General features: G+C 34.3%; 1 protein-coding gene across 1 annotated transcript in view; it reads right to left on the bottom strand.

Annotated features, from left to right (window-relative positions):
- LOC127881354 (transcriptional regulator ATRX homolog) overlaps positions 1 to 11,958 on the bottom strand; it is a 72,784-nt gene extending 60,826 nt beyond the window's left edge. Inside the window, 2 exon segments of the mRNA XM_052429124.1 lie at positions 764 to 837; positions 11,577 to 11,958. Of these exon segments, the coding sequence (XP_052285084.1) occupies positions 764 to 837; positions 11,577 to 11,584 (82 nt within the window). The 5' untranslated portion in view covers positions 11,585 to 11,958.
- Between the last annotated feature and the right edge of the window lie 1,159 nt (positions 11,959 to 13,117).

Below are 13,117 nucleotides of genomic sequence, written 5' to 3'. Positions count from 1 at the left end.
CGCGTGAACACACGACGCGGCCGCCGAGTAGTCTAACTATTCTGGCCGTGGCGTAGCCGGGGATGATGGTTCCGCGTTGGCTGTACTGTATATAGAAAATATTTGAGGTTGCACGCAAACTTTAACATAGATTTATTAATAACATGCATATTCTTAGTAAACAAAGGGCCATTATTCTTACAAAATGCTTAATATAGTTGTCTGCTCTTCTTTATAGGTTGGGATCATGTTGGCAAAGAAGTATGCAAAATATGAAACAATATGTCAAGAGACATAGAAAATATTTGAGGTGGAACGCAAACTATAACATAGATTTATCAATGATATGCATATGTTACGTGAAAAAAGGGCCATAATTCTTACAAAATGCTTGATACAGTTGTCTGCCCTTGTTTATAGGTTGGTGTCATGTTGATAAAGAAGTATGCACAATATGAAAGCAGTAAATCAAGGGGTGAGTAGGATAGTTCCACTATATATATTTCATATATAAAAGTCGAGCTAAAAATATGTCGACATTTTCAAGTTTGGCATATCGTGGAGTCATGAAATCTCCATAACATGAAATAATGTGGATTTGTGAAAATCAGTATATTCAGTGAATCCTATATTCGTTTTCGTTTTTAAATGTTATATTGCAGACTTTATATGCAAACATTTATTGAAAATATGATTTCTTGATTGAAGTGGGCCCACAAAAATCAATGGATACTTGTGTCTCAATGATAATACTGGTTTTACAGCAATGAAGATTTGCATATACCTTCATCAGTGCTGATGTCCCTCCTGCTCATCTCCAAGGCGCGCTCTAGGCTATTCTCCTCCCCTAAGTCCTCACTGTAACACACACAAAGTCCTCACTGAGCTGTAACACACACAAAGTACTAACTGAGCTGTAACACACACACACACACACAAATTCCATACTAAGCTGTAACACACACAAAGTCCTCACTGAGCTGTAACACACGCAGAGTCCTTACTGAGCTGTAACTCACACCTAGTCCTCACTGAGCTGCAACACACACAAAGTCCTCACTGAGCTGTAACACACAAAGTCCTCACTGAGCTGTAACACACGCAAAGTCCTCACTGAGCTGTAACACACACAAAGTCCTCACTGAGCTGTAACACGCACAAAGTCCTCACTGAGCTGTAACACACACACAGTCCACACTGAGCTGTAGCACACATACACATAGTCCACACTGAGCTGTAACTTGCAAAAAGTCCTCACTGAGCTGTAACACACACAAAGTCCTCACTGACCTGTAACATACACACACAGTCCACACTGAGCTGTAACACACAGACACACACACCAGGAGCCGATGATTTCTTTGAATACACTATTATAACGCGTCATATTCAAAACAGCTATGTTTCATGAAAAACATGCTGCATTAATGCCAAAAAACAAAAACAATTTTGGAACTTTCTGGAAGTCTGCTTTACCTTAATATACCATATGCCTTATTAACCAGTCGCCACCTGTCAATCAAATTTTCCGATCAGCCAATCATAAATTGATTTTTCACACACCCCTCAGCAATGCTTACTTTGCGGCCATTTTGTCCAACAAACAAAGCGTGTCGTACATATGGAATGGACGTAATTTTTAAGACTTAAGACAGATTTTATATCAAATGCCTGATCATTACTGTTTGATCATTATTCAACATTGTAGGTGCTATACATACTTTATAAAAGGTCATTATTTTACCTTTATTTCTTGAAACATATGAACAAGTAATGTGAAATAAAACACAATTAATAGTTTGACCACAACAGTTGTGTGTTCTATACAACGTGTTAAACCGTTTGATGCGCAATATTATTAAGCAGTTTGGGCAACAAAATAATTGCCAAACATGTCTATTAATAATCTCAGCGTTATTGTCGATAATTTAATAAATGACAGTATGTTGCGCGGATCTCAGATTGAAGGAAAATTAAGGCATTGTTAGGTACTGTACACAAGAAAAGAAAACTATTTAATTACTCGACTGATTTCCAATTTATTGTCTGTGGATCATAAACATGAGAAATTTTTATAAATTGTAAACTTAAATCTTGTGTTAACTAAAGTAAAAACAACTAGAGCTTTGTTACAGACGTGACGAATACTCCCACATGCCGCATTGACACCATGCTTAATGTTTAAAACGCGCTAAGTGACCCCGTGACCTAGTTTTTGACCCGGCATGACCAATATTCAAACTTGACTTATACATCATCTCGATACAATATCTGACCAAGTTTGGTAAAGGTCGGATGAAAACAACTCGAATGAGAGAGCGGACACTTAATACGGACCGACAGACAAACAGACAGACAGACCGACCGACCGACAGACAAGCTCACTCCTTTATACCCCCCTAAACTTCGTTGGTGGGGCTATAACAAACAAGAGGGCCTGAAAGGCCAAAAGTCACTCACCTGAGATAACAAGATATTATTGGGACAAATCTTCTGACCAAGTTTTATGAACATCGGAAAATAAATGTGGCCATATATAGCCATATGAGGAAAAATGCCCCGCCCCCTGGTGGCTATGTTTTTTAAGCTACCAAAACCATTTTCGAACTCATCCAATATATCATTGGGAGAAATCTTCTTACAAGTTACATAAAGATCGGAAAATAAATGTGGCCTCTAAAGAGTTAACAAGGTTTTACTATAGCCATATAAGGAAAAATGCCCCGCCACCTGGTGGCCATGTTTTTCAACCAACCGGCATCATTTTCGAACTCGTCCAAGATATTATTGAGATGAATCTTCAGACAAAGTTTCATGAAGATTGGACAATAAATTTGGCCTCTAGCGTGTTAACAATATTTTACTATAGCCATATATATATAGCCATATTAGGAAAAATGCCCCGCCCCTTGGCAGCCATGTTTTTCAAGCAAAGGTTACCATTTCTGAACTCATCCAAGATATCATTGGGTCAACACTTCTGAGCAAGTTTCATGAAGATCGGAAAATAAATGTGGCCTCTAGAGTGTTAACAAGGTTTTACAAAAGCCATTTATAGCCATAAAAGGAAAAATGCTTCGCCCCTGGTGGCCATGTTTTTTAAGCAACCAAAACCATTTCCGAACTCATCCACGTGATCATTGGGACAAATCTTCTGACCAAGTATCATGATGATCGGACAATAAATGTGGCCTCTAGAGTGTTAACAAGATTTTACTATAGCCATATATAGCCATATAAGGAAAAATGCCCCGCCCATTGGCAGCCATGTTTTTCAAGCAAACGTTAGCATTTTCAAACTCATCCAGAATATCATTGAGACCAATCTTCTGACCAAATTTCATGAAGATTGGACAGTAAATATGGCCTCTAGAGAGTTAACAAGGCAAATATTGATGGCGCACGATGGACGACGCACGACTGACAAAAAGCGATCACAAAAGCTCACCATGAGCACGTTGTGCTCAGGTGAGCTAAAAAGGAAAAAAGAGCATTTTGTAATATGTAAAATTCATGTTACCAGACCACATCTAGCATTGAAATTTTGACTTTTGCTATAAGGAACATTGATTTTTTATGTGTTAACGTCATTTTTCGAAATAAAGTACGAAATATTCATTGATTTTGAGTGTGTATGGGCTTTTAACCCTTCAAAAATACAAAGATGTAATGATTATGATATAGATTGTTTAAGTAAAAAGCAACAACTTATAATGTATCAAAACGACTCATTTACATGAAATACTTTTGTCTCAACCTTTTCTCCCATAAGAAGCAGAGTGAAAATGAGGTAGGTAGGCTGATGTTATCACAACACATGGTCTTATGCTGGTTTATATTTGTGCAGTTATTTTCAAAATCCATCAATTTACGTCAAACTAAATGCTGAGAAAGGAAATTTTGCACAGACATACAGATGTATGGCGCAATAACTATATTCTGCCTTCTTCGAAGGGGGTCATAAAAACAATTATTCAAACAGACATCCTTATATTACTTGCAGAAAGGGGATTGAAAGTAGAAAGTTGTGAGCACCCATCATCCTAAGGGATACCCATCCACACAAATAATAAGTCGCTCACCTGAGATAACAAGATATTATTGGGACAAATCTTCTGACCAAGTTTCATGAAGATCGGAAAATAAATGTGGCCTCTTGAGAGTTAACAAGGGTTTACTATAGCCATAGAAGGAAAATGCCCCGCCCCCTGGCGGCCATGTTTTTCAACCAACCGGCATCATTTTCGAACTCGTCCAAGATATTATTGGGATGAATCTTCTGACTAAGTTTCATGAAGATCAGAAATAAATGTGGCCTCTAGTGTGTTAACAAGATTTTACTATAGCCATATATAGCCATATAAGGAAAAATGCCCCGCCAATTGGCAGCCATGTTTTTGAAGTAAACGTAACCATTTTCGAACTCATCCAAGATATCATTGACAAAAAATATCTGACCAAATTTCATGAAGATTGGACAATAAATGTTGCCTCTAGAGTGTTAACTAAGTTTTACTAAAGTCAATATATAGTCATGTAAAGAAAAATGCCCCGCCCCCTGGTGGCCATGTTTTTAAAGCAACCGAAACAATTTTCAAACTCATCCAAGATATTAATGGGACAAATCGTCTGACCAAGTTGCATGAAGATTGGACAATAAATGTGGCCTCTAGAGTGTTTACAATGTTTTACTATAGCCATATAAGGAAAATGTCCCGCCTTCTGGCGGCCATGTTTTTCAACCAACTGGCATCAATTTCTTACTCGTCCAACATATTATTGCGATGAATCTTCTTAACAAGTTATGAAGATTAGACTAAAAATGTGGCCTCTAGAGAGTTAACAAGGTTTTACTTTAGCCATATATAGCCATATGAGGACCCGCCCCTTGGCAGCCATGTTTTTCAAGCAAACGTAACCACTTTCGAACTCCTTCAAGATATCATTGACACCAATCTTCTGACCAAATTTAAAGGAGGAATGACGTAATATCACTTGGTAGGGAAAATGCATAATTCTATCGTTCTAACGAACTCGTCCAAGGCAATCCGTGCATAACGTTTCATAACGAAACAGACAAAATTATTCCGTAATCGTATCTATAGAAACCAGTAAACAACATTCGTTTCCGAGAAAATAAATATATTATTTATTTATATTCAGAAATTAATAAGTCTTATTTTACGACCACAACGATTAAACAACACATTACTTCAGTTATCTAGTTTCAATGACACGATTCCAATATATTTTGCCTCCCAATAAACATAAAAAAAATGTAAAAGAATGCATTAAGTATTCACTAACAGATCTATTTAATATGTTATACAAGTAAAAAGTAGGATATAAAGGCCGCAGCGCTAGACAGAAAAGACAGCCGGTGGTAACCACGCGCCCCGAAAGATCGGCTATTCACTCGTGGAAACCTGCTACTTGAAAAATATGTCTACCGGAGGTGGATTAGCACACTTTTACATGACTCTTTTAATATCAATAATCGCTACACTTGCGATCACACATCAATAATCGCTTCACTTGCGATCAAACTTTTACATGACTCTTTTAATATCAATAATCGCTTCACTTGCGATCACAGTTTTACAGCACTCCTTTTATATCAATAGTCTCTACACTTGCAATCACTCTTTTACATGACTCTTTTAATATCAATAATCGCTACACTTGCAATCACACTTTTACATGACTCTTTTAACATCAATAAAAGCTACTCTTGCGATCAGAATCTTTTTATCAATAATCGCTACACTTGTGATCAAACTCTTTTAATATCAATAATCGCTACACTTGCGGTCAGACTCTTTTATGTTATAATTTTCAGTTGTTTATAGAAAAATATCAGTGACTTAAAAATTAATAATTTCACTGTTCCAAACAGTGAAAATAAACAGTAAAAATTATCGATAAGTTTCACTGTTAACTGTGAAATGACGTAATTTTTTGACGACGAAATGACTTTTAAAATTTGTTTTAATATCATAAATACGTTATCTGCTATCAAATAGCTGATTTTGAAGCTGCGGAAGGAAGGTTCGTATATATTTTCCCATCACAGTAGAACCCATATACAGGGTTATCAGCTAATGATAGCAAAACCCAAAACAATGGTTTTTCAGCTAACCTTCGTTAGAAAGGTATTTATTGTGACTTCTCGGACAAAGTAAGTAGGTCTATGTCGTAACAGACATTACCGTTAGTGAAACCACAAAAACACCAAACATATATAAGTTGTATTTTTGGCACTTCAGAAAACGAAGATAAAAGGATGAAAAAGGTGGTCGGATTCCTCCAGAAAACAGCCTGGAGCACGTCAGAAAGTGGGGTGTGATTAATATACGCCCACGAAGCAGACAGAGCTCTTAATTCATGCGGTCAGATCCTAAGAAGGAATGAATCCTTAGATTAGAGATAAGAGTTATCCTTTCTTAGTCGAGGCTACCAACGAGAAATAGAAGCCGCAGACACATTTCCCCTCCCCTTTTTAAGGGAAATGAAGAGTCTCATGCGAGAACCTCGAATGGACTAACAATGCTGAGATACAACTTCAAAGCCCCGACTGACCAGTGAAGTTTTTCTTCATCTTCATGTCTACCAGTTTTAGAAAAACTTGGGACCTCAAGATTTTAAAAAGCCATATAGGGGAGTTGATATTAAGCTGACACAACAAAGTGAAGACGCCATCGGATCAAACTGAAAATGGTCGTATTCAACAGAAAAATCGTGAATTTCACTTCTCTGAATGGCTGAAGCCATAATAAGAAGGAAAACCGTCTTTTAATATTTGTGGAACTGTTAATAAACCTGATGAAGGGTTTCATAGGAAGCCTAGTAAGAAACCAAACAGCAACCCAAATCCCCTTAAAAGGTAAAGGAACGAAAAACATAGCGTTGAAGTTCCATGGCTTGGATCAGTTCCGAAATAGCTAGGTTAGCACAGACTTGTGATGACTTACGAACGCCAAGGTATGCGAAAGCATAGTCTGTATCCTTTGATGGAGATAAGAACAAATTTCTATCATCAAAGAAATACATGAGAAAAACCTCCATGTGTCTAGCATATTGATTGAGGAGATCTTATGCCCTCGAAAACCGAGTCAGAAAAGAACTTCCAGAGAACCTCATAGACAGTTCTGGTGGAATTATCTTTGCAAAAAAACGAGGATTGAAGCCCTAACAGAAAAACGTTCTTCTGTAAGGATTACTAAATAATGGCAAGACGTGTAGTGTCACATATTTGGATCCGTATAAATCTGTCTCACTAAAATATGAGATTGGACCTGTGAGGAAGTTTCCTGGAAACATAGTACAGGAAACTGACAAAGTCGTTGAACCATTATCCCATGGATCACCAAGTAGCGACCAGGAGGATATGGAAAAAGCTCACCATGATATTCTAAGAAGAAAATAATGGATGAGATATAAGCGTAAGCATCCAGTTGATCTCAAGCGGACGAATATGAGACAATCGCACACGCTGCGGGATCGTAAACTGGACTCACGTACAGAGGAACTATGTTGTTGTCTCTGGTCGCATACAGGTCGACCAGTGGAAAACAAAACATAAGAAAATTCTGATTTACCACTTGCTGATGAAGTGTCTAATCAGACAGAACAAACTCCAAGGCAAAAACGTCCAACAGGACGTTGAGACGACATGGAATGTATTAGGACGATAGAGAGAAATTGATGTTCTTGCAAAGAACGAGTTATTCCTGGTTTCCAGATACAAGTAGTGATAACCTGTTCACCTCTGTGTCTGAATGTTAACCATGACTGATGTGTTGTCAGTTAAAACCATCACATAGGAGTAGCGAAGATATGTTTCAAATGAAAAACAGCTAAAAAGAATGCAAGCTTTTCGAGATTGTTGATGTGCAGGTGATACTCCTGATGGTTACTATACGTTTCCACCCCAAACCATTTCCTCACTGTGGACGTTTCTATCCAAAACCGTTTCCTCCCAAGACGTTTCCTTCCCAAACCGTTTCCTCCCAAGACGTTTCCTTCCCAAAATAATTTACAAGTGGACGTTTGATATTGGATTAAGTAAAGATAATAAGGTATTTTGATGCTTTTTACATTGGATTAATTAATGATAATAAGATGTTTTTTGTGTTAAATTTGATCTTATTATTAATGACTATATGCGTTAATATTAATCAATTGTTTTGTACAATTGATTTGTTTTCCATACAAATGGGGCAATCAAAAAAGCATGGAAGTAACAACAATATTAGATTTGATACAGATATTAATTCTCTTTTTACTTATTACTTATTTTATTAATAAAATATATAATGTGTGAAAAAAATCTATTTATTGTGGCATAAACACTCTAAAATAAAACACTAAGGTTGCTTTTCAAAATAACTAGTTATTATCAATATTCTTAATCAAGTGTTCCAGGTTTTGCTGTTCAAATATTTCAAAGAGAAGATTTGACAGTTCCAGATTTAACACCACTTACATTTTTTAAATAGTAACACTGATATTCAATAATATATGTAATTTATTTTCGTCATGATCGTAATAATGTGTGTATAATCATGTAAAATGTATTCTAAATTTTGATTTGTTTCTTATAATGAATATGCTTTTATGTTTTTTCATTACTAAATTCATCCTAATGCAACTCAAATGTAATAATAAATAATACTATATAATTGTATCATAATATTTATTATTTATTTGTTCGGGCACGCAACCGACTTATCAGACATTTGGTAACTGATGTGTTTTTTGTTTTGCTTTTAAGGATAGTTATTTGTATTCTATTTCTTAAAATATTGTTTTTATTCACTAAAACAGTTTAAATTTGTAAAAAGTGCATAAATAAATAATAATGGCATTGGATAAATTATTTTGAAATAATCCAATGTTTGTTTTATTTGATAAGTGATGCAAGATGCAGAATTTTTCATAAAATTTAATATTGTTGTATAAATATCTATAACGGCTGTGCTTATATAAGATCGTGGGAATCCGCTTATACATTATTTATAGTGCACACTATGTGTGATCCCTACCAAAATGACCAAGACGTTACTCATGGGAATAATGCGAGATGCCATGTTCGATATTAAAAAATATGTATGTCCAAATGTCCAGCTACTGTAATAAATACTGACGAACATTACAAAAATTCCAATAAACATAGTTTGTCTAACATGTTTCTTATGGTAATAAATGTGTACTTGAATAAGAATTGTCTGACATTTAGACTTTGTGATGCTATCCATATTTATGAAGGTATCGTAAAGAACTGGACTTATGGAATAACATGCGTACAAAAGTACGAACTCTCTGCATTGGTTTTCTAAATATAATACACATTACGTGTGTATACGTTTTTTTACTTTATGCAAGTAGTATAAATCAAACTTTATCATTTCGGATTATACATCGCTGTTTACAATGCCGGTCATTTCAGTACAAAAGATGTCATTATCAGCTGTTAAAGCAAAGTCCTTTTCGGTCCAATTATCTTCTTATCACATCGAGACAACTACAAGTGTAACAATTATTTGCGGCAAAATGTTGGGCTTAAAATATATTGTGCTTCTGGCTAGCTTTTGCTTATGTCGTCATATTTATCAAAATATATCAAGCGGCTGGGACAGAAACGTCAAAGATTATTCTTGTTTTCCGGTACAAGATTCAAGATCTGACAGCCGCGTTCATATTTCTGAATCTGAAATACCGGCAATTGCCTCGAGTGTGATACGAAATAGCGCAAGCCACGAGACTGATACAAACACTTACAAGTAAAAATTGACTTGCGTAGTATTCCTTTTATTATAAACAATTTTGAGTCATTTAAGTTAAAAATGATTTTTAATTAACCAAGAATAATCTTATAATTTTCGGCATTCAGAGTAACGTCATTAAAAGTAGTCCGGCTAGTATGGTTATACGGAATTGGAGAACTAGCGAGTAGCATAATACGGGGATTATTTATGTGCAGTTGTATTTTACCGATTGATACAACTTGTATTATTTGGGAATATAAAGCATGTATATATACAAAACTTTTTTATCTGTTTTGTTGTGTATTTTTTGTTTTTAATAAGACAATAAACAACTTATTGTTAAGAGCCATTTGTGTTATTGGATAAAGGTTATTCATTAGATATTTATTTTGTGAAGAGTGGTATTTAAGTATATGCAACATCGTTAATCTGTGACCTTCGACCTAACTTCACCCCGACACAAGTTTAAAGTATTAAATCTTTATATCAGAAAAATAGTAGACAAATACTCAATGTTTATGAACAATTCAGTTGTTTCCTATTTCGTTTAAATGTTGTGATTCTATTCATTGGACATTCGCAAGTTAATAATAGATATAGGCTTATAATTTAAATAAGTTGTCTTATAGATCGAAAATGTGCAGAATAGTAAAAAAATCATATTTGCAGTCCTGTAACAAATAGTTACACATACACTTTTTAGAATAATTTCACTGGACAAAGACTTGCCATGGGCTTTTTAAACAATATCAACTTCTTTCAGTTTTAGTAAGAGAATACTGAGTTTTATATGTATGACACACTTTATTCCGTTTCTTATTTCAGTATAAGTTTAGTTTTTTAGTATTCATAGTGTCGTTAATAGTATCATTATGTCTTTTCAATGTTGTATACTTTTGTTATGTTTGTTTTGCTTTTGAAGTATGTCATAATTCAACAACACTTAATTTTAAATCACAATGTGATCTTATGACAGTCAAAATCAATATTTCACAATCATTTACTTTGTTTAATCAACAGAACTTAACCGAAAAACATGGAAAAAATATATTGTGCTTTTGGTTTCATTTAAAACAATACCATAAAGTTTATATATAACAGATCAATATTTCGTGATTTAATCAATTTAATTAAAAGATAAATACGTTAACACAATAACTGAGAAGTAAACTTACCTTTTTTAAATGTTTACAGTACTAGTATTAATAAGTTTTATCTTCAATGTAAACAATACTTCAGTCCATAGCATTTAAATACCAAATCCACATTTTCGATGTTTCATTTCTACTCCAAAGTTATTATTTTGAATATAAACACCAACGACGTATTGTAATATTAGCCTTTCCTGTAAAGCGCCACTTCGATGCGGTAAGTTTTTAAAATAACTCGTGACAAACGCGTGGTTTTCCCCCAATATAACTTCCCACATCGTCATTCAATTCATTCAGTCAGACACAGACCATTTCTGCTTTCTACAAATTTTGTTGAAACCCACAAACGATCACAATCTCAAAGAAATTTAATACATACTTGATTATTAAACAACGAGTTATATTCGTTTAGACACAATACGGACATACTTGTACCATAGATAACACGGTTCCTACGTGTGTAACAGTCTTATGTGTTTCGCTCAAACCACGCAATTTAAAAGAAATTCCATATTGATGTCAACCATCACAACAACAATCGAGAACAAAATTCGGAAGTTTATGCAGCGTCCATCGAATGTGTTGCCATGTTCAAAGAGTCAACACACAAAATAAAATGCTTGATTAATTTTTAGTAATAATTAAACACTACTAAAAGGGAAACTCTGATAATACATACTTCACCATTCTTAAAAGGCAATTCTTGTTATATACACTTTACCGTATACGTTTTAATCAACCGCAGTGACCATGCTTTTATTATTATTGTGTCTTTGTGTCGTATGAATGAATCTGCATGAAAACTACTTTTAGATTCACATCGCACATCGAATAATTTCTGACGTCAGTTGTCAAAACGAAAGTACGCTCGAATTTGCGAGTGAAGTTGACGGTCGGCGTGTAAAGTTTGTTAAATACCTGACCGACCGGTCGAGTGCTGTTTTTTCCGGTTGAGAAATATAATTTCAGTTCCAAAACTCCTGACACATCGATACAAATTTCGAACTATTTTTCGAACGAACAAAACATAGATTCAGTACACAAAGAAACTGCACTTTCGTTTTGACAATGTAAATGAGCTAATAATGTCGTTTCGGCCCTAAACCAAGATGGCCACGGATGATTACACCTTAGATAAATCAGCTTCAAGTCAATTCGGCCCCAAATCTAAGACGTTTCGGCCCCAGAAACATTGTCATTTCGGCCCCAAATTAATCAATCTTCTTCTCTGGTGAGTTCTTTTTGAAAACCTGGGGAAAACGTTTTTTTATATTATTTTATTATTTTATACATCTAATAAAATAAAATTCTGTTTTGGTTTTAAATTGAAATTCATTTATTTAGTATTATTAATATTATTATTTAATATTATTAATATATAATATATTATATATTAATATATAACCGATAAATATACGTATTATACTTTAAATTATTATTATATTTTAAATTTCATTCAACTCCATCAATAAATGATTTAACTGATTTAAATGATATAAGACTGCAATGACATTTTAATACATGGTAAACACTGTTTATATGAATGACACTTTTACACGTCATCTGTACCTTTTAAAATGTGTTAATGATATTTAGAATCTATATAACGATAATCTGTCCATAGTCTCGTAACTCAAATTGAGTGATTTGTACATTTTATTGTAAGTATTTTAACTTAACTACCTTTTATTATATTTTATTAATTGACACATGTTTAAATCATATATACAATTGTATGTGCACTACGGTACCTTTAAAAAGTATTTGAGATCGCAATACTTGTTAGCAGCCGTACTGAATTAATATGATGTACCCAATAAAAATGGGAGTTATACAAGATTTGTTCTGTTCTGATAAATTCGTAAGAGTGATTTTTTAGGAAATCGATAGCAAGCTTACACATTATTGTATGGTTTGCCATATCTTTTTCATGTACTTGCTTAGGATGTTTTAATATTTAGGAAAACTCAATAAACAAATGTGTGTTGTTCATGCATACTCTTACTAACCTCGTTTTTAGCAGTTGTCACGTTATATTTGTAGATCACGAGATGATACTCCGAACTTGGTTAATGCAATTCTTAAATGCGAGTTTGTGTTCTTTTTTTATTATTTGAACGTGTGTTTAAATAAGCATGTAGTCTTTTTGAATTGTTTAAATTTAACTTCCAGTTTTGTTTGAAGATATCTAACTGTTGTTGTAAAGTATGAAAATATAAA

Source organism: Dreissena polymorpha, chromosome 5 (genome assembly GCF_020536995.1).
Source record: "Dreissena polymorpha isolate Duluth1 chromosome 5, UMN_Dpol_1.0, whole genome shotgun sequence".
In the NCBI taxonomy this organism is placed as follows: Eukaryota; Metazoa; Mollusca; class Bivalvia; order Myida; family Dreissenidae; genus Dreissena; species Dreissena polymorpha.
The sequence above is the reverse complement of the archived record's forward strand: the minus strand, read 5'-3'. Positions and strand labels throughout refer to the sequence as shown.